At 47.5% G+C, this 23,009-nt stretch overlaps 1 protein-coding gene across 4 annotated transcripts in view; it reads left to right on the forward strand.

Annotated features, from left to right (window-relative positions):
• The window catches only part of TRIP10 (thyroid hormone receptor interactor 10), a 530,573-nt gene that overhangs the window by 482,928 nt on the left and 24,636 nt on the right, over positions 1-23,009 (forward strand). For all 4 annotated transcript variants that reach the window (XM_069604418.1, XM_069604420.1, XM_069604421.1 and 1 more), the window contains one exon: positions 15,605-15,737. In XM_069604418.1, coding sequence (XP_069460519.1) covers positions 15,605-15,737 — 133 coding nt within the window. The remainder of the gene's footprint in view (positions 1-15,604; positions 15,738-23,009) is intronic.

A 23,009-nucleotide genomic window follows, 5' to 3' on the forward strand; every position in this document is an offset into this window, starting at 1 on the left:
TTTATTTAATTATTTACGGTAGCCTCGAACATACCGCCGGTTTATTTAATTAATATTAATTCTCCGGTTGGTATTTTTTGCCAAAACTTGATTCTAAAATGGCGTTTGTGTTCTCTTCTGTGACTCCAACCCAAGTCGAGCCCTTTTGCTCACTTTTTGGCGGGCTTCTCCGCAGAAGCCCTCCAAAGTGGTGCCACTCTGTCTGGGGTACTTAGGAGGGGTGGAGGGAAATTTAGGCACCCTGGCCTGAGTTGCCTAGGCAACTCAAGTCGCACTCCGTCCTGATTGGCCCAAGTGGTGAGCCGGCCGGCTCACCACTTAGCATGTTTGAGTGACAGCTAGGCTGAGTGAATGGGGGTTTTCTGCATAAAAGCAGGGCTTTGGGGACTGGAACTACAGAAGTCGCCACAGGACCTAAGAATCCGACGAGGGAGAAGCTGAGCCGACCTGCCACGACACACCCACCGGTGGAGCCCTGCTGGACCGTCTCACCACTTTTCCCAACGACAGACGAGATCTCCCACCGGAGAGTCTTCTTCCTTTGACTGGTGGGGATAACCAGTTTCACCGTCTTTTCACCTTCCCGACGTACCTCGTGGCCGCCTTGCCTGTGCCAAGCACCCCGGCAACCGGGATACCACGTTTTACCACGACCGCGAACAAAGGTACCACCTTTAACCGGAAAACTCCGCGGCTGGTTTCTTCCCTGGTAGTGCAACGACCTTCATCTTTCCTCCAAGTCGAGATCTTCTCTTCCCCTGGACGACAGCGTGACTTGCACCCACTGCCAGGAACAACTACCACCGCTGGAGGATCCTTCCCACTTAAGGTACTGTGTCCCGCCCGGCTTCCCTTGCTACCGACTGTACGGGGTAGATTTAGCCCCCGGCTTTCGAACCTGGGTTAGCCTGGGACACCCTGGCTAAACTTTCCTAAAGCCTCTCTAAACTCTTTTTGAACCCTCTGCAAGACTTTCAAAGCCTAGTGTAACTGTGTGATCTTGGGCGCATTTGTGCTCTGCTCTCTGAGTGGGCCCAGCCTTTGGACTTTGGCTCACCAGTGACTTTTGCCCTTCTGCCTTGCTAACAGTGTTCCTGAATCTTAGAGTGGTGTACCTTTCCATATTCTGTCTTTTTCCCTCCCTTTTTCAAAAACTTATTGGAGTGCCATCTAGTTAAGCGCTCACCTCTGTATGAAAATAAGTGGTGTTTTACTGTGACTTATCTGATAAGGAAAAAGGGGTGTATATATTACAATAGTAACTGTGTTTAGAATATTTTACAATAAGAGTGCTGGAGTGTTTCAAACAGTTTGTTTTTAAATAAATAATTATATACTTTGATACCAAAGCTCTGGTCAGTGTTTGCTTGTATTAGTGTGTCTGAGTGCCTATTGTGTATACTTTGCATACTGCCTAACTCTTCTTGAGAGAAGTCTGACTTCTCAGCCACAGCTACCAGGTAAATCTGGGTGGTACAGACTGCTACCAAGTGGGTACGCCTGTAGTCTTAAATCTTTTGCAGTGTTCCCTAAGGGAACTGCACAGGTTTCTGCCTAACACCAGGCAACCCTTGCACTTGGGTCTTTATCTGCTACCCTACAGTCCCATTACCTGCACTTACCAGACGCCCCTGTGTGCGCTCAATACCTGAACTTGCCACCTTGCTGACTACCTTGTGTGTCGTTTTATCCTGTGCTCAGCACTTTCCATTTTTCCCCTCTCCCTTGCACTTTCCCCCTTCCCTCTCCCCTGCACTTGCACGTTCTCAATGTCCCATGGCCTAGTAGGGTCGCTGTTTTGTCCTCCCTTGTTCCCCTCCCTTGACTCGTCGCGCTCTGGAAAACTTGTGTATGAGCGCAATACCAATAAAATATCTCATATTATCCCCCGGACGAAGTGGGGTAATTCCACACCATGGTCGCCTGCGCGTCTGAGCTCTTCCAGCTGATGCCAGACGCGACCAAGAAGGAAAGTTTCCTTTACCAATGACGTGAAGCCAAGAGGAAGACCATTTTGGCGGTGCCTCTCCTGGACAACTTTTGGGATGAGGGCCTGGCGCTGATGAGAAACATGACCTCAGCCCCGGCGAAGAGGGACAGGCTGGAAAAGAAATACCGGGTTCCGGAGTCCGCACCAAAGTGCCTACGATCGCACCTCTCCCCGGGCTCAGTGGCCTCGGCGGCTGCGAGGAAGGAGTCTTCTAATCCCTTATCTTCAGCCGCCATTCCCCCGGGACAGCGAGGGGAAGAAGTTGGACGCCGTGGATATGAAAGTGATCTAATAGGCGGCGACGACAGTCGAGGCAGCGAATGCGCTTTGCGAACCTGGCCAGATACCACAGGGAGTTGTGGTATAAGAGGGCCCCTCTGCTGGAATTTCTCCCAGATGACACACTGGTTGAGTGGTGCTTGAAATCCTCCAGGAGGCAGATGGCATCGGACCATGCAATCACCGTGGCCCTGGACATCGCGGACATGGGGTTCTGACAGATGGGGAACGGTGTCTGCCTCTGTCGTCGTGGCTGGTTGAAAGCCACCATCTTTCGGCAGGAAGTCCAGATGAGGGTTCTGGACATGCCCTTCGACAGGGATAATCTCTTTGGGAAGGCTGTCAACGAATCGTTGCAAGCCATTAAGACTAACAGAGACAGCCCATGCCCTTGGCACGTTTCAGCGACATAGCCCTTCTTTTCGGCAGGTCGTCAAAGGGCTTTGGCGGGGGATCATCTTCGTACCGTCAGCCCTCCCGTTCCACGACCCAGGAGGCCTACAGGGGCCGTTCCAAGGCTTTTGGAGGTTGCCGACGTCCTAGTCGCTTTCAAGATCGGCACGCAGGCCCTGAAGCAAACTTGAACCGGCCGGGACCTCGTGCCCCCACCCTTGCACCCCAGTGGGAGGCTGGCTGGTGGGCTTCATCAGTGAGTGGGAAAAGATCTCCACCGACAGATGGGTGCAGGATGCTCTCGCCCACGGACACACTCTAGAATTCCAGCAGAAGTGTCCGGGGATACCACTGGTGGCCTGGCAGGAGCAGCACATCCCTCAGCTCTTGCAGGAAGTATGGGCCATGCTAAAAAAGGGGTTGATAGAGCTGGTTCCAAAGCGACTCTGGGGCTCTGGAGTCTACTCCAGATACTTCTTGGTAAAGAGGAAGACCGGGGGCTGGAGGCCCATTTTAGACCTGCAGCTCCCCAACAAATACCTCAGGTCCCAAAAATTCAGGATGGTCACGTTGCAGCACATGCTCGGCCAATTGGAGGAAGGAGACTTCTTATTGTCGCTGAATCTGAAGGACACATACTTCCACATCCCCATTCACGAGAAGCATCGGAAGTTCCTGCGCTTTGTGGTGCAGGGAAGGCACTACCAGTTCAAGGTCCTTCCCTTCGGACTTGGTGCCCATGGCTTTTCACAAAGTGCTTTGCGCCAGTGTCGGCGCATCTGCGTCTACAAGGGATACATGTGTACCCATGCCTATCATCCATGGCAAGTCCAGGGAAGTAGCTGTCGAACACACAGAGGACCATCCGGCTGCTGATGGATCTGGGGTTCTCAAAATCCTGCTTGATACCATCGCAGAACGAACTATTGCTGGGGGCCAGGCTCAACACGGTCTCCTGCCTGACGGCCCCCTTGGAAGAGAGGATAGCGGCCATGTTGGGCAAGGTGCAACGGCTGTTCGCACTGAAGACTGCCATGGTGCAGACCATCAAGTCGCTGCTCGGCATGATGATGTTGTGCATTTGCCTGATCCGACTCTGCAGGTTGTGGATGCGACCCCTTCAGGAATTCCTGGACGCTCGGTGGATCCAGGTGTCTGGAAGCTTCACAGACAAGATTGTTTGTGACAAGTTCCGTCGAGCGATAAGGTGGTGGGGCGTGCGCTCCAACATCGCCCAGGGCACGGATTCCAGAGTCCCCATACCAGGAGGCGGTCACCGCGGACGCTTCTCTGGAGGGCTGGGGAGCCCCCACCGGACGTCTCTACGCCAGAGGCCTGTGTCGGCCGGAGGAGAGGGATCTCCACATCAATGTCCGGGAGCTGCAGGCAGTGTTCTGGGCCCTCAAGTCGTTCCTTCCGTCCCTCAAGGGCAAGGTGGGGAGGGTCTTCACGGACAATACCACCATGATGTTCTATATCAGGAAGCAGGGGGTGGGTAACAGATCCCTGGCGCTCTCGCGAGAGGCACAGGACTTGTGGCACTGGGTCATTGCCCAATACCTGGTCCTCATAACTTTTCACCTGTCGGGAGTTAAGAACACCATCGCTGACTCCCTCAGCAGTGAGCTGGGCTCTTACCACGAATGGGAACTTTGACAGGATCAAGTGGACAGCCTCTGTACGCGTTCCTCCTCCCCCCAAACCCTAGTTGCCTCTCCTGCTGCGAGTCATCAATCAACTCACACTGTGACGATGCAGGATGATCCTCATCACCCCGGCATGGCAGAGGCAGATTTGGAACCTAGATCTTCACCTGTCAGCGTCGCCCCCGGTCAAGCCGCCGGTGGTCGCGGATCTGCTCGCCAGAGAAGGAGGCGCAATCCTACATCACGATCCAGGATCGCTGAACCTGAAGGCTTGGCTCCTGCAGCCTTAGAGTTCGGTGGCTACGAGCTGCTGGCGGACTGCAGGGAGGTCCTTGCCAGGGCCAGAGCGTTGTCGAATCTTCAGTGCTACGGGCACAAGCGGAAACATTTCACAACGTGGTGCCGGATGCAGAAGATTAACCTTCTGAGGGTCTCGGCTCCGCAGATTCTTTCTTCCATACTTGTTGTCCTTGGCCAAGGCGGGGCTGGCGCACCCCTCTATCAAAGTGCATCTGGTGGAAATCTCTTGCTGCTGCAGGTCTTCAGGACGGTCTTCTCTCTGGTTCCACCGTTTAGTCAAGGAGTTCCTCAAAGGACTGTTTTGTTCGCTCCTGCCGGTGAAGGGACCTGCCCTGGCGTGGGAACTCAACGTGGTGCTGACGAGGCTCATGGGGGCTCCCTTCAAGGCTATGCCTCAGGCCCCTGTCAGTTCCTTTCGTGGAAGACCGCTTTTCTTGTGGCCATCACCTCTGCCAGGAGAGTAGGTGAGATCCAGGCCCTTTCCTGCAAAGAGCCTTATCACGACACAATGGTGGTGCTGCGGACGCACCCCTCCTTTATGCCAAAGCTTCTGTCAGAATTCCTCCTCAGCCAGCCTTTGGTGATGCCTGTGTTTTTTCCAAAATCTTTGTCGCCGGCTTTAAGGATTTTGCACTCGCTGGATGTGGCTTGTGTGTTGAAGTTCTATTTGGCACGCACAAAGAGTTTCCGGAAGACATCTTAACTATTCATGAACTTTGGTCCTGTGAACCATGGGACGGCCTTGGCAGTCTGAGAGCCCATTCCACCATAGAAATTGCTGCGACAAAGGTGTTCCTGTCTGGGGTGCCCTTGCTTGACATCTGCAGGGCTGCTACGTGGAGGTCCGCGCAAACCTTAACAAGATTCTACTGCATCGACGGGGATTCCACAGAGGAGTCCAGTGTCGGCCACCCAGTGCTACGCAACCTGTTTGCTTGAAGGTGAACCTTTTCCAGAGGTAAGAGTACCACCCGTGGTTGTGCATGTGTGTACTGCTATGTATTCTTTATTTATGAGCATATGAATCCATGCCAGACCCCATGCTGCAGAAGGAACAAGTTACTTACCTGTAACTGTTGTGCTCCAGGCATGGATTCACATGCAAACCCTCCCTCCTGCCCCTCTTCTTGGTCATAATGGTACTTTAGGAGGAGGGGTTTAGGGAGAGGGCAGTCATTGGCTGGGGGCAGTATGACCCAGAGCTCAGTGATTGGTTTATAGGAGAATGACAGTTTGTGAATGAAAGTGGAACTGTTTTTTCTTTTACCGAGGATTCCCATCCTGACGACGGGGAATATTCAGGAGCATGTGAATCCATGCCAGACCCCATGCTGGAGAACAGCAGTTACAGGTAAGTAACTTGTTCCTTATAGTCTGATGCAACTTCACTTTGTCAATAGAAAGTTCCAACACATTGATTACAAGATTCATACTCTTCTTTGAACAGATTTTTAGTTCTTCAATAACAGCTATGTTTATGCTGGTCTGGATTATTTGCTGCTTTAACAACTCCAGGAAATATAACTTCTTTACAACAGCCTTGCTTGGCTCCTCCTCCATCCCTATTAGAACAAAGAATGTCTCTGTCAGGACCATCTTATAGCACTTCACCAACTTTGGCTGGGCCTGTTTCCTTGCCAGGCTTACAATCTTCAAAGGTTTGCCATTCAGTATAGTGCCTTGGCAGAACCACTTTTCACCACAACAAGTGCTTTTATAGTCAGGGTCAAATGACCAGAGGTATGCAACATTCAGCAGAGGACAGTTTTAAGACTTTCAACACCCTTTTAGGGAAGACAAGACTCCCATTGATGCTCTTCAACACTTTTCTGTAAATTATGTTGCTTTCCTTCTGGATACGTGTCCCTAGAATGGTAGCCTTTCCGTCACTCTCGTTTCCCCACTTCACAAACAACCAAAGACTGAGAGGATGGAGTCTTGTTCCATCTCTCCCCTGGTTTTGACAAGTTGTTGGATTCCCAACATGTACCAAATGTTGTATGTACTTTGGGCACTTAGTTCCGGAGTTCACATCTCTTGCATTCGCCCCCTTTTGCGGTTTGCAATATTGGCCAGATAGTGTTTATTTATAGCCTCTCTTGGCTTGGCCAATGCTTACTGACATCAATTCTGAATAAAGTCGCCCCAACAGTGGTTGGATTTTCCAAAAACTCCCACTTTCAAGAATACAGTTAGTTGGCTCTTGGATATCAAGGCTCTGCTACTTTCCCCTAGCTAGATTTGAAAAAGAAGTTTGGGAACCACTTTCATGCTCATGCGAGTGCTGCCTCTGCTGTTTTATAATTGTTCGACATTAAAAACCAGCTTGTGGATTACTTTCACACGCGAGTGCCGCTTTGCATTCATTCTTCGATGCAAGTGTCTCTCTCACATGCCTGCTTTCCAGCCTGCAAGTGGGGACAGAGCGCTCCAGTGTCACTCACCGGTTGACGTGCGCCTCTGTTCCCCTCGCGTTCCACAGGAATTTTGCTCCTCAGGCTCTTCACAATGCAGCAAACCTCTTTGGTAAACCTGCCTTCGTTCACGTTGCTTCCAGTCCAGGAGCATTTCTTGCTCCAGAGGCCCCCTAGTTGCAGGCCAGACAGCCGAAGCAGCCTCCTGCACACTGCCTGCTGCGCAGTCTCCGCAGAGCCGGTAACAAGGGGGAAAGCCTTCCTTCTGCATGCTTCCCACTGCACGACCTCTGCACTTCAGCGGTCTCGGGAAACTGACCCTCTCAGGACCGCCAGCTGAAAAATGCCCTGCTGTGGTCTTGGCGTCCTCTTTCCTCCAGCTTCTGGCTAAGCTTGCAATCCGAACAACATGCCTTCTGCTTCTGACTTCCCCTGTTCTCCACCGGCAGAGTCAACTCCTATTCTATGGCCTGTACCTGAGGGGGCTTTTTAAGCCTGCCAGTCTCCCTCGGTGTGGGTCATCTACACTAATGAACTGGCCAATCTTGCAACATTGTGCCTCTTCAGCCCTCTTCTTTGTCCCAGTGCCTAGGGAATTCTGGGACTTTAAGTCCTTAAAGGAAAAATGTGGTTTTCTTCTGTTCTACTTTCAAGCCTCAATTTGTTTCTTATAACATTCTCTAAGGGAGCTTTACAAGGTTGTCATTAAGTCTGATTGTACAGAAAAAGGCAATTCTTTTACGCTGTGGTTGTTCTAATTGTTTATTTGTAGAGCGCTTATACACAAGTGAAGCGCTTCAAGGCGGGAAGGGGAACAAGGGAGTAAGTCGTTATTCTTAGGCCGTGAAGATTCCAAATGATATACGACAAAAACTAGCATGCTAGGCCAGAGGCATATGTACTAGTGAAGTGCTTCACAAAGAGTGAGGGGAGTGAGTGGAGACAGTGCTGGTTGCTTGGTAGTGGTCATCAATGCTCCTATGTGTGAGTATTTTAAACACGCCCAAGCTAGGGAGGGGAGACAGAGGGAGGAACGGACGGACGGACAGACAGACTTGCAAGGCCTAGATCATTCAAGGTCAAGGACGTGCACATAACAAGGGAGGGGAAGTGCGCCCTGTCCAGCAGGGGCTTGGGTTAAGTGCAGAGGGGGTGCCCCTCTCAAGCCTCAAGGGGCATAATTGCCATAGTGCAGACCGAGTGCCGAGGTCTGAAGGCAAGTGCAGGACTGGCAGGAGAGCCTGGAACCTGTGAGGCTGTGGAGGTGCACCAGGCGGCTCACTTAGCAGGTTGGGGAAGAGAAGGAAGGAGGGAAAGAAGCAGGAGAAAGGAGGTTAGCAGGGGAGAGGGAGAGAGCAGGAGGAAGGTAAGGGGTAGGTCTTGAGGAGTTTCCAGAACTTAAGTAGTTCAAGCTCAAGACTGCGAGGAAGTGGTATAGGGGGGCAATTGTTCCCCATTTTCCTTTCACTGCCTCCTTGGGTATCAAAGAGGTTCTAAGCTTTGGCTCCCGAACTGAAGAATTATTTTATCTTCTCTCCAAGCCTAGGGGTGTATGAGTGAGTTCACCCCTATTTGGATGGATATCTCATGGGCCTTGTTAGTTAACATAAGCCATTACAGACTTTGGCACTGCTAAATCATCCCTAAAAGGAAGATGAATAGCACGTCTCATCCCATGGATTCCTCTCGCTCCCCTGGGCCCTTTCTCCTCCCAGGTGATCCTTGCGCAAAACATCCTCCCAAGGTCAGGAGCAGGAGGAGTATGCATTTCCCTGGCCCCCTGGGTGGAGACTTTAGGCAGGGAGTAAATGAGGGATACGTAGGATTCATCACAACGGCTCCGCCTTTCCTCCGATAAGCGGGAACTTCTAACAGTACTCTTTTCCCTTGGTCCACCCATGAAGTCTGATCTCTTCCTTAAACAGAATTGTGCTCATCGGATCCTCCTGGGCTTGCCCTTGTCACTTGTATCGGAAGCGAAGTTGCTTTCAGAGACCTAGTGTTGGAACAGATTTAACTTTTAACGTCTTTCCCATCGTATTTAATGGGACCCTCTGCATATCTGCAAAATATTTGTGTGATCCCGACACATTTCTAGTGAGTGAGGTATTTTTAACCTCACTCACCTGCTAAACTCATTTTGTTTTTGGGGGCACTGGTTAGTTCCTAAGGCTACCAATGTAGCGGGTTCCAGACGCCTCCTTCCTCTCCCCTCGCCTCCATGGATGTCTGTTGTATATCAGTACTTACCTCCCTTATGGACAGCAATCCAGGGGAACCTCGTTGGTCCTTTTTTGGGCATTGTTCCCATAATCTGTTTAGCCCAGTCAGGCTGGTAGTAGTGGCACAATACTTGTTGGCCTAAATTGTCAACCATGTAGTTTAAACCCTGTCTTTATGTGTAACTGTCTTTGTTGTCCATCTTCCTCCCCGGCAGGGGTAGGAAATGCACCCATGCCATCATGCTCCATACAGGCTTTGACCAGATCCTGGGGAGAAGCCTTTATGTGTCGTTAAACTGGTTAGAATGGAGCAGGGGGACCTAGATACCCTTATCCACATCAGTGAGTTCATGACTGTGTTCGAGCTGGCTTTCCATGTTTGGATAGCCACTCAGCTTGATTCTTGTAGATGCTTTGATAGGTTGGCTGGAGTTGTGTCCAGGAAGCTTTCTATATGTATGGAGGGGATCTAGAGCTAATCCGGAGGCTGTCAACTGGAACTGAAGACCTAAAGGGCACAGAGGAACTTCTGGCAGTTGTTGCAGCGATGTGTGCTGCCCCAGTCAACTATAGATGTAAACGTTATGTTCCCTACTGACCAGGAGAGGCCAGCATGGTGACTCCCTCCCTTGAGCCGGTGGGAACGACTGGTTTTCTGTTTTGAATCTTGTTCGACAACACTTCTTAAAGCTCCTGGAAGTTGTGGGTCCATAACTGCCCCGCACTGTCTGGAGTGGAGATCCTTGAGTGCCAGGGCATCGTGTGACTCTCTGAGCTGTGCAACTTTCTCATCAACTCCACCATTGGACTCTGCTGCTGTCCACCAGGTAGCGGTGTCTAGCTGAACTTGTAGACCTCTGTTCACTTTCTTTATTTCTTGCTGATCCGTACTGTGTCATAAAGACTTATTTCTTTTCCCACTGTATCGGCCGGTTGTTTCTGGGTCACACAACAGTGCTCAAGATCCTTGAGGTTGCGATCAGAGACCGAAACCTCCATCTTGCTGGACCCATCTTCCAAAAGGAGCCACCACTGCACACCTGACCAATGGTGAGAACAGTCATTTCCAATGGGCCTGACCTATTGCTAGCCGTTGGTGGTCTTAGTCTGGGTTTGAGCCATTAGTCTGCCTATCTTTTGTAGCCCCACTTTTCTCCATTGAACCCAGTAGGGTGTGAAGTCCTTCCTTGTGTTAACTTTCATATCCATCATAAATCTTCCTGACCTGTGTCAACCCCAGAACCTTTTTGCTTTGACTAGTTAACCATTTTACCTTGTCCCTAGGTGAATGGGAATCCTTTTCCCCTCTCACCTAGTCTTTAACGCTTTTTATGGGTGACCTTTTTAGGTCTGTCCATAGTCTATGGTTGAAGTTATAGTTTCCTACAGCTTTTGGGCTTAGGCTAGGTTGCCCCTTTGGGCTCCCCTGTTAATTTCTCTTTTTTGTACTTGGGTGAACTACTGTTCCCAATGGGTACAGAGACATTTTCATCCCCCGTTACATTTTATTTAAGTGAGCCAGCACACCCCACCTTATGTGGAGTGCTGGGGGATACAATGTATCCCGCCTTGGCAACATTTTGATACAATTGCGAGTTTTACATGTATGACTGGTGGCACTTGTTTTACCTTTGACTTTTAGTCTTGCCTGAAAGGAAACCACTCCCAATGGTGTGCTTGCTGTCCTGATTGGACAGCCAGACCGCCCCTTGCTGTAAAGTTTACACAGATTCTGCAGATGTTGTGCTGTAGTTGCTGATTAAAAACTCAGAACCTGGAAGATGCTGACAAGTCGACCACTGGAGCTGCACCTGAAGAGGAAGATGAAGAAAATGCAGCTGAGACGATTTCGTGCAACCATAGAGCCTGCTGTGCAACCATAGAGCCTGCTGTGCAACCATAGAGCCTGCTGTGTAACCAGAGCCTGCTGTGCAACCATAGAGCCTGCTGTGCAACCATAGAGCCTGCTGTGCAACCATAGAGCCTGCTGTGCAACCATAGAGCCTGCTGTGCAACCATAGAGCCTGCTGTGCAACCATAGAGCCTGCTGTGCAACCATAGAGCCTGCTGTGTAACCAGAGCCTGCTGTAGCCCTTCCTTCCAAGTGACCTGGGGATTCCAAAAATGGCGACCACGACCCAGAGCCCGGTGAGATCCACTACACTCAAGAAGTCCTGCATTTTGAGCCATCTCACATCGTGCTGCAACCTTGTGGGGCTGCAATACTCCAATACCCTAGAGCCTAGTGCCATCGTGTGGTGCATGGTCTTCCGAATTGAGCTGAAACTTTGGTGGCCTCCTCCTGGCTCTCCAGAGACACTATTCATGTGAAGTCCTCTCATCAGAGTGCTGGACCAGATTAGAGACGAGAATCCGACCAGCGATATTCAGTCTTCTCTTGGTTCCTGAAAAGAGCACCAAAACCACTGAGCTGCATCCAGCCGTGAAGAAACTCTTTCCTCGATCCTTCTCCGTTGATTTCTGCTGCAAAATCCCTTCCAAATTCCTGTCTTCCGTCTATTGATGACAAGGGAATCAATCGACCAGGTTTTTAGCTGCAGATCCCGAAGTCTTGCTGCTGCAACTCTTCTTCTGTGCTGAGGTACTGTGTTGGCTGGGGCATTTACTTACCTTAAACCTGTGTGATTTCTGTAAAGCTTGTTTGTGTTTTCTGTGATTCGGAATCCTCTCATTCAGTTCACCCAGGCCCACTGCTAGAATACGTGTAGGGTGTATTCTTTTGAAGTCCCTGGACCCTAACTAACTTTAAAGTGAAATATCCACTTGTTTGAAGAGACTTCCTCAGAAACTCCGACTTTGTCAGCAACTGAATCCTATCTCACAGCGGCCTACAGCTAGCACCTAGACCACTAGAATCCCTCTTCTGCCTCTGAGTGAACACATACAATAGAACAGGGAAGCACTGCATAAGAAAAGGATTGCTCCTCGAAAAGTATAACAAGTGTTTCGTTACTTACTTGTGATAGTTAGTTAGTTACTGTAGAGTGAACAGTTACACGAGTTCTTACTTACCTGGAATGTGTGTTGTGCCATTCTGAAAAGTAATGCTGTTGGCTTCACTTAACTATTGCTTTCAGAATATTAGTGTGTAAGTTCACCAATTGGGTCTTGCTTCCCTTGACCTGCTGTATAGCCTGTCTAAACCAAGTCTGCCGTGGGATTTACCCATCTGTAATAACATTGAGTCATTCTTAAAGTGTAACATTGGGTTTTGCTTTCCCTAGTCTTTTTCATACAGATGCTATACCTACCTTGAAGTTGCCGATTGATCCTTTAAAAAGTATTTGGGTTTTACTTACCTTGCTCTGCCTTGGTCCATCCTAAAATAAGTTAGACAGTTATTGTTCAACTTAGTCTGTGTTCCACTGATCTGAAAAGCAACTGTAATAGTATATTACACCCATAGGTTTTACCTGCCTAGAATAGCTGTGTGCCCTTCTTAAAAAGGGTTCTGTAGGGGTAGCTGACCTTGGTCTACCTGTTGCAATCCTAAATTAGTGTAAAGAGTTCCACTGAGCTGAAAAGCAACTTTAATTGTATATTAAATTGTATATTACACCATCAGGTCTTACTCACCTAGTGTAACTGTGTGTTATCCTAAATGCGCTTATATGTTTCTACTGTTTTATGAATGAGTGTTCCACTCTTCAGAAAAGTATACTTGCTGGTTGGTTTACTAAGTGATTACTTAACTGAGTGTCGCTGCACAACCTCTATGGTTTACTACCCTTGTATTACTGAAAGTAATCAGAAAGTAACTTATTGTTTTACTTCGGATGAATAAGTGTGTCCTATACAACATGTGTTTGATAAGGACTGACTTCCCTAGAATTACTTTTAGTATTCTGAACAAGGTTTATGCTTTGGTCTGTGTACCTTCCAATCATTGTGTTTTGTTTTTATAAAGTGTGTATGACTGACCAGTACTTACCCCAAGACTTAACTTGGCCTAACTGTATTTATAATAAACCTTTAATTTTGATAATACTTCAGGTTATGAGCGTTTCTGTTGAGCCCTTGATATTATACAAGGTTCTTTGTACTTTCTTACAGTCCTCTCTCCCCCCTAAAATAAGCCTGGCTGCTCTGTCTATGCTACCAAATACTCTGGTGGTACAGCCTTCTAGTAAGAGTGCAGTTTTGTACTGTCTCAAGTGTCTGGTTTAACTAAGCCCTTAGTTAGTCCTAACACCTTACAGCTACCCTGGCCTTGCTGGTGTAACCAGAGTATAAGAATCCTGCCTGTGGTCCCCCTAGACACTTGAGATGTGTAGCTTTTTTCTTTCCCCCACAGGAAACCTGTGAATACTGTCTTAATAAGTGTCATTTCTGGGGCCTGGGACCAAAATACCTTCAGCTAACCCTCCGCAAATACCTCCCCTCTCGAGCTCTTCGCTCCTCTACCTCCAACTCACTCAGGGTCTGCCGTTTTTCTAAGAAACGAGCTGGGGGTAGATCTCTGTCTTCGGCTGGGGCCTCCCTCTGGAACAGCCTCCTTGCCACTCTAAAACTTGAGGAGATCCATCTCCGGTTCCGGAATCACCTCAAGACCTTCCTATTTTCTTCTTCCTTCGCTCCCCCTGTGTCCTGCTGATCTGTTCTCTCTTGGCACTGTGCACCTGGCCACCCTCTGTCTTTTGGGCCCAGGTACCTGCTCATCCTGCCACCCTCCCGCACTGCCTCCGGGCCACCCCTTGCACTGGGGTCTGTATCTGTACCCATACAGCCCCCCCTTTTTCTTCCTGCACTTATCAGACCTACCCTGTCTGCTGCCTTAAACCTAGCACTTGCAAATTGCTGGCTGCATTACCACTGTTTGTTGCCTTTATTATTTATTTATTGTTATTTATCTGTTTCTCCTCTGCTTCGCACTTTCCACCTCTTCCCCCTTCCATGCACTTTTCCCTTCCCCCCTCTCCCATGCACTTGCGCGTTCTCAATGTCACTGGGCCTAGTAAGATCGCTGTTTTGTTCTCCCCTGTTCCCCTCCCTTGCCTTGTCGCGCTCTGAAACACTTGTATACGAGCGCGATAGAAATAAAATATCAATCAATCAATATATGTCTCATTGAATCCCATGTGAGAACTTTGGTTACTAGTCTAAACTCTTTTATAAGTATCCAAACGAGGGCCCTTCTCGTGAACTCTTGTTGAGCATTGGGTCCTAGAATAGGGGTTTGACTGCTTATCTTTACAATATAGTTTTAAAAGGCTATTGATCTACTCTGGGATTTATTTCCCCCCACTTAGTCTTAAAACAGTTTATTGCTTTATAACTGTATTTTTGATCTAAAGTGTGGTGGGAGTGTCCTATGTGTGGATGTGTATGCACGTATATTGTTTTGCTCACTTGTGGGTTTTTCAGCTTTTTATTTTAGCTTAATGTATCTTGCATTGAGGGGCATTGTGGGTACTTGGAAATGTAGGTTAGGGGTAGTACAACAGAAACTCCCCCTTTCAACACCTACATTCACTTTGAAAAAAGAACTAGGGCTACTCCTGAACCATCACTAGAAGGCAGAATATACACAGCACGTTATTTAAAACGGATACAAGCAGCAGAAACACTATTACTGGGTAAGTGGGAATTGTAATATTTCCTGATAACCATTGGTTATGTTACCTGTACTTGTCATTTTATCTCCTAAATCTAAGCCTTACTTCTCACATACTCTACCAGTCAGAGTTTCACTGCCACCAAGATTGGCTTCCCAGAATCCTACACCAGTAATGGTTCTGTGAAACCCCCGTAACACCCAGAATAATTGTTGCTGGTTCTGGACACTTACTTATTTGGCTGCACCGCTAAGCAGGAGTGTAATACTGTTCTTCCGGCGATGGGAGCGCTGTTGTCTTTTGTACAGAACCATAACCTTTGACCAGGATTATAGTCACTATTGTGCAAACTTGTTTAAGACTTAGGTGCAGCACGTCCCATGCTGAGGAGCTTGTGTGTGTGTGTGTGTGTGTGTGTGTGTGTGTGTGTGTGTGGTCCCCTGATCAGCTTGTAGCATGGTTCTGTCCCTCCGACTATGAGACCTTATATTGCATGACCTCATCCCACTCACAACCATTTTACATGACAACATGTATGGTTGCAGTTTCAGAAACACTTGTCTCCTTAGCTAGTCAATAAGACCAACTGAAGATGTGGATTGGGTCCAATGGGTTTATGCAAGGATTGAAGTCATCTAGGGTCAGGTTGAAAATGCATGAACTATTCCAGGAACATCCACTAAATGGTAGAGCAAGTACATCTATATGTGTGGCGTGAAGTTGTGATGCAATTGTAAGAGGCAAGTAACTTGTTGTCCCTTTCTTATCTTCCGTTTCTCTGAAGGGAGGCGCTGGACAAGATGAAGGATGTTTACGAGAAGAATCCGCAGATGGGAAACCCAAACATATTAATGCCCAAATACAACGAAACCATAAACAATATCCAGCGGCTACAGCTGCAGATCCAGAAGTGTGAGGTGAGTGGGGAGGGAGTTGTGGAGGTGTTTGTGCCATTTTACGGTGGGTAGGCCAGGGAGAGATGGGGCTGAGTCTTGGGGGGAGAGGGGTTCTGAAGGAGGGGTCGGGGGGCAAGTAAGGGAGATTATGAATTGTCATTTGATTTTTACTGAGAACACTGCATAACATTTCCTCCTGAGGCTTGTGGATCTGCTTAGAATCACATGCTTTGCATAGGCCGACATCTAGTGGTTGGTGCATAATATTACATGATTTGTTGTTTTCGATTTAAAAAAGGGACGTCGAATGGGCATGTCTGTAATACTATCCTATCGTGACGTGTGCTGTACCCATGATCCCTCACTCACCGTTGTCCTCAGATTGTTTTTTTCGCCATTGTGTTGGTCTCACTTTGCAGAGTTCATAGTAGTATTGCACATGCTCGAGCTTCGAGCGTTAATTATAATTTGTATAACCCTTTTGGCCGTATTGCACAATGGCAGCAGACATCGGTGCTCGACGGCCTACAGCTACAGGCTTCCGGCTTCACCGTAGGGAGAGTGGGGCAAGACTTACACGTTCGTAATTTAGGAGACTGGTCTCCACACATTTCCCTCTTAATAGTTAGGTTGCTGTCCCCTAGCTTCGATCATGGAAAATACACCTTTCAAATTCTGTCCCATGTGTAACAAAGTTTCTGTGGAAAGACGCACACAAGGTATGTAATTATCTCCTCCCTAAAGACCATCAACAAGAGCGATGGTGGTCGTGTAGGCTTTTTGAGCCAAAGGCAGTAAAATATTGCGATTGAACTGTTGGGTAGCTTTCGTGATGCAAGCTGAATCATCGTCTGAATGCCCGCTGGGGTGAAGGAATCCGAGCCAGAACAGGCCAGCATCGGTATCCCTTTGGATGCCAAAGATAGCTCAGATTGGGAAACGGAAAGTTGCTGAGGGCCTCGCGCTCCGAACGGCAGACACAACGCACTGCTATGGAGGCTCCCCCCGGTGACAAGGCTCTACACGGTAAAGCATCACACGTCACCTTTTCGGTGCATCCAGCAGGGACGCTGAGCAAACACACACACACTTCTTTTGGGATAAATACACTTTTACGACAAAAATGTTGAAAAATGACTTTGGGGGTAATGTCAAAATCGGCAGTGGGGAAGGATTCCTCAGGGGGTCCACATCACAAAAGACATCTTTAAGTTTAACACACTTGACGCATGCTCCTAAGACTATCTGTACGCCTACTGTCCCCGCAAGTAAGGATGCTCAAGTGGTACATAAAAAAAATCTCATGCGCCAAAATTGCCAGTTTTGAAGCATGTAGAAAAATCCATTTAACAAACACAGAAAGTTCCTCCCCTGTCAGTGATGCACTTAAAAGAAAAAGGATGCACACCCTCGGGTGCATGATAAAGAGGGGTTCTTTCCACCAGTACACTCACCTACAAGTGGGTCAGGGGGATGGACCAAAGAAAGGTTTGAGGTCACTGTGGACAAGGTAGAAAAAGACCCCTTTTAAACCACAAGACCCCGCTTTAGCAGAGGAGACTCCTTTAAAATGGGGAAGGACGGAGCCCACGGCCCCAAATGAAGAACCAGTGGAAACTGAGATTTTTAGTTGATGTGGACGAAGAGGATTTTGCTGAAGACAATACAGGTGCGGATTTAGGAGACCTCCCTGTACCCTCGCCAGATATTGAAGGTGATCCCGTTTTAACACCACCTATGGACGACAATCTGTTATACAATAATCTGCTCAAACGAGGCACACGTTATTTTCAAATCGAGTCAGAGGAGGACACACAATTTGTGCATGATTTCCTTAACGAAAAGAAGCAGGTTAGTCATACATACAGCGCCTAAAGTCTGTCAAGATTTGTCTCTAGCTACACCAGGATTAACAAAGCCTCTTAATCCACATATTGATAACAAATTTAAACCAGCCCCTACAGACCCAGACCCCCTGTTCATCAGGGCTCATTTACAGCTCAATTCTCTAGTTGTCACTACAGCACGTAAAAGGGCAGGAACTCCTTTAGCAATTTCTGAAGCCCACCTGACAAGGAAAGCAAAAAATAAATTCTTTTGAGAGAAAAGTTGCCCCCTCGGCAGCCTACCAAATGCATATAGCAAACAATACAACTCTTATGGCTAGTTATGATAGAGACTAGTGGGACAACATGGAGGAGCTGGTCAATAACACTCCACAGCCCCTCAGGTCAGAAAAGCTAAAAACAAAAGCAGAAGGCAAGCAAACGGCTAATACAGTTTTTAAAAAGCCATCGAAGCCGCAGCAACTACAGGCAGAACGATTGCGGAAGGAACCCTGATTAAGAGGCATGCTTGTCCTCGGAATTTAGGTTCCAGGGTGGAAATACATGCAACTTCATTTAAATATGCCTATAGAAAATGATGTCTTGTTTTGGAAAGCGGTAAATGAGGCACTCGAAGCTGCTAAAAAAGATCCCAGAACTATAAAGGCATTAAACCAGATCACAAATCACCCTTTTCAAAGGGGATCACTGCCCAACTGCTGTGTTTTTCACGTCAAGGATACCCACGATCACCAGTACAAGCACCCTATTCTACAAGGACAAGTTAGTCTACATAGTCCAACACTCTGTCCTCGTTCTTTAGATCGTTTTGCAGGTGGCAAGGCAGAGGAAGGGCCCAAACTGCAAGGTGTTCGGCTACAACCTCAAAACAATTACTTGCAGTTTCAAGTCCCCTCCCATATCGCCCTGACAGGGGGTTGAATAAGACAATTCACCCACGTATGGGATGCTATCACATGGGTGTTAGATGTTAGATACTGTAAAGCGTATTGTGTGGAGTTCCAAGAACAGGTGCGCAGTCGTCCACAATGACAGAAATTCTGTTGGAACACTAGCGAATTCTGCTGGAAGAATTGGAGACGCTACTTCAGAATGGAGCCATAGAATTCATCCCACTGTCACAGGTAAACCAGGGTACTTCCTTCTTCCAAAAAGATCACAAAACAAAATGTCCAGTGCTAGACTTAAGGACAGCAAATGCTTATGTCAAACCTCAAATGTTTAGGATGACAACACTACAAGAAGTCATCCCATTGCTCAAAAAGGGAAACTTTATGACAACACTGGACATGAACGATGCATGCTTTCTTATTTCGATGCTACCAACGCATCAAAAATAAATTGAAAGTGGTTTGGATACATTATCAATTAAAAGTACTATCTTTCGGGATAACTTCAGCACCACGTGTTTTCACAAAGGTATTACTAGTGGTAGCGGCACATCAACCCAGAGACAGTATCCCTGTGTACACTTATCTGGACGTCTGGCTGATAACGGGAAAAAAGACAGTAGTATGTCACCTAAATACGCAGGAAACAATAAATCTTCTGCATCAACTGGGGTTTTTAATCAACAAAATAAGTTGAGTCTAACACCCAGCCAACAAAAACAGTTCCTAGGGCTTGTAATCCATACCAAAGACACATTAGTCTTTCCCTCCAACAAGAGGATCCGAAATCTTTAACAGCTGCTGTTATATCTCTGGTCGGCAGATAACTGTCAGAAAGGTAATGCGTCTTCTGGGCATGATGGCATCATGCATCTTCATCGTGCCAAATGCAAGGCTGCATATGTGTCCACTTCAGGAATGGATAGCGAAACAATGGCGCATGAAAAGGGCAACAGGGACAATCTAGTGGAAGCTTCCCAAGAGGTGGTGTTCCCACTACAGTGGTGGACGAAAGAGAAAATGCTACAGGGAAAATTAGTTTCAGTTCTCCAGCCCACCTCAAAATCACAAAAGACGCATCACTTTCAGGGTGGGAGGCCATTGTCTCTACCACACAGCACAGGGAAAGGGGTCTCGCTCACTCTCCTAAAAACACATCAATGTTTTGGAGTTGATAGAAGTATTCAAAGCACTACAAGCATCCCAACATCACTTTCTGTGGAAGGAAGAATATGCTGATCTTAACAGACAGCACAGCAGCATCCATGTTCTATATCACACCGGGGCGGGACTCGTTCCCAAAACCTATCCACCCTGGCACAAAGGACATTGGAAAGGAGCCTTCAGAGAGGAGTTCGTCTCCTGTCGCACCAGGGGAACACAACTGCCTAGCAGACATACTAAGCAGAAACACAAGTCAAACCGCAGATCACAAGTGGGAGTTGCACTCCGACATTGTAAACGTCATTTTTACACACTGTGGGCTTCCAGACATAGATCTGTGTTCCATAAGAGAAAATAATAAAAATTCCCAAATTACACCTCAGGTTCCCACAGAAGGAATCCAAGGGGTACGGCCAGTTGGTCAGGGAATTTTTGTATACGCTGGTCCTCCGACCCCACTACTGAACAGAGTAATCCACAAGCTGTACCAAGAACACTTAACAATGATTCCAATAGTGCCAATGTGGGCACGTCCGACGTGGTATTCCCACCTCCTCAAAATATCCATTTGTTCACCAATGAAACTCACATGCACTTACAACATGTTGTCACAGAACCAAAGACAAACCCTACATCCTCAACCTCAAACGGTCAGTTTAGCAGCTTGGTCATAGAGTTTGCACACCTTGATTTGCTTGACAGATGCATGCAAATATTAAGAGAAGCTGTAAACCAAACACATGACACTGCTACTTTAACTAGTAGAAAAGCTTTGTGGGGTGGCGTAGGAGGTCAAACTTTAAAGCTATTGACACACGCTGTTAATAAGATGTTTCATAGTTATGCCAAATCCCCTCTACCTGTGAGACCCCATGCACTTTTTTCAGGACTCCTGAATCATTTTGTCTGTTCTCTTTATTGTATTGAGGGGAACCTTTCTCCCCTCATTCATCATTTTGTGCTCTGACCATGTTAACGATGTTTATTATGTATTTACTGTATTCTATGGAGCCCTGCTTTCCTCCATACTTTTAAGGCATCTTGTGTTTCACCTTTGCAGCACACAGCACCTTTTGTGCAGTGTTGCTGGGGGCACTTTGGGCTTTCATTTGTATATTCTTGTTTTTTCCTTGCGAGAACTACAGTTCCCAAGGATAGAGGGATACCTCTTATCCATCTTAACTTTTCTTTTGTGAGATCAGCACACATCAACTTATGTGGAGTGCGCAGGGGTTACATAGTACCCCCTTTGTCACTGCTCCTGTAACATTTTCCTTACAGTGGCAAGCATACCTGGATGGCTCTTGGCAGTGGATGTGTTCTACCGACTTTTGTGCATTTTTCCTAAACTGGCTGTGTTCGCAGCTGCAGTAATGCACAGAAGGGTCACCATTAACCAAAAATTATGGCTCTCCTTTTATTGCCATTTCTTGTGTGGTTGTTTTTTCTTGATCCTTCTGCCATCCTGTATGGGGGAGGACATGGTTTGACTTTTCTTTGGTCGGAATCATTTGAGAATCCTGCCATGGCTCCAGTGTGTCTGCGAGGACAGGAAGCAGGGGACGAGTCAGAAACTCTACTGTTCTTTGCCTTCTGGCATGCCTGCCTGGAACCAGTTCCAACTGGGTCACTGTTCCGAAAGGAAATCCACCCGCCAAAGTTTGAATGTTTCATGATTGTTAATTAGCTGGGTTCCTGGATAAAAGTCGAGGACCCTTAGGCAAAAGACACGTTGACCACTGGTACAGAAGAAGACGACCAGAGATGCCTGCAGCACCTTCCAGCGATCTGAGAAGCCTGCTGAAGAAAACCTTTTTGGAATCGTCAGGGAAGCTCCGAAGAGGATTACTTTTTCCCTTGGACCAGTGGGCATAATCGGTCCCAGGGCGTCCTGCAATTTGAGCCATCCCACGACATGCTGCAACCTTCCTGGGCTGCAAACCACCAATACCCTGGTTCCTGCGACCATCCTGCACTGCATCATCTTTCAAAGAATAAATACTCCCAAACCTCTGGTGAACTCCCGCTGGCCATCCATAGGCAAGCTTCCCCTCAAAGTTCCCTCACCAGACTGCAGGACCTAGTAAGCGAGATGAATCGATGGAACGAGAACCGCTCTTCATTGAAGTCTGTGAAAAGACGCCAAAACCACAGGCCTGTGTTGCATCACGAAAAATCATTGGTTGGAAGCCCCCTCTCTCGACTGCTGTTAGGAAATCCCTTCAAGAGTCCCTCCTTTAGTCACCACGATCAAGGAACAGGAGACAGGCTTCACCGCTGCTGCATCGTGAAGGCGTCCAGCTGCAACTTGATCTCCCTTAAGATACTGTGGGACTCGAGGTAGTACTTACCTAGGGTCTTTCTGCCGCTCATTTGTTGCTGGAGTGCTGATTCCAGTGTTTGGGTGTTCGCCCATACACTTTTGCCCATGCCCAATGCTTGTGTTCATACAGGGAGCCATTCCCAAGGCCCCTGAACCCTTTATGACGAACAAAACTTGTACTTATAGTGAAGAATCCTTTGGAACTTTGCCTGTTCTGCTTTCCTTCCAATCGGACTATGAAGCCTCATCGCTAGATAGGGATGGACTCCTAAAGCCTTTAGGCCTCTGAAAAGTAATATGTCTTGAAAAGTACTAACTTGCTATTGTTGGTGGTGTTAATCATTTTTATTCCTACAACAGAATATTATTGAGTGAATTTAACAGTGGTTTTTACTTCCCTTTTGAATTGCATTGATCAATGAGTCTTTACATTGTGGTTTCATCTCCTGAAGTATTCAATAGGTTTTGTATTGTGTTTAATAGTTAAAATAGTACTTACCTTATCTACAGATGTACCTGTGCCTTGTGTGTGTGTATATAAAATAAATACCTATTTTAATATAGCTACAAGTGTGTGTTTCTATTGGCCTATGTATATACTAAGTTCTTTGTACTTGCATACAGCTCACATCTCCCTCCTACGATGGGCCTGGCTGCTCTGCCATACTACGAAAACCTTGAGTAGTACAGACTTCTACTAGGGGTTGGGGCCCTGTATACCAAAAAGATAGTTTGAAAAAAAGTCCCTAACTAAAGTGGACTTTAGAAAAAAGGACCTAGCACACGCCATCACAAATTGTGTAATACCTATTATGCCTATCGGACGCAGGTTTGATCTTTACTTCTGTTGGGAAGGAATCAGAGTCCTCCCACACCCCCAAGTGCTTTAGAGTTAGGCAAGACTTCTTATAGGCACTGTAATGAACTAGGCATGAGGAGGGCCACTGGGAAGGCTCTTTCATACAGATATAAACACATACACAGACCTGGGCAGGCACTGGAGGAGGACATGGGCAGGCACTGAAAAAACGCAGTTATTGTTTAAATATAAAGCACAAGTAATCATTAG

This window comes from Ambystoma mexicanum, chromosome 3q (genome assembly GCF_040938575.1).
Source record: "Ambystoma mexicanum isolate Mex_15411 chromosome 3q, UKY_AmexF1_1, whole genome shotgun sequence".
Classification (NCBI taxonomy): Eukaryota; Metazoa; Chordata; class Amphibia; order Caudata; family Ambystomatidae; genus Ambystoma; species Ambystoma mexicanum.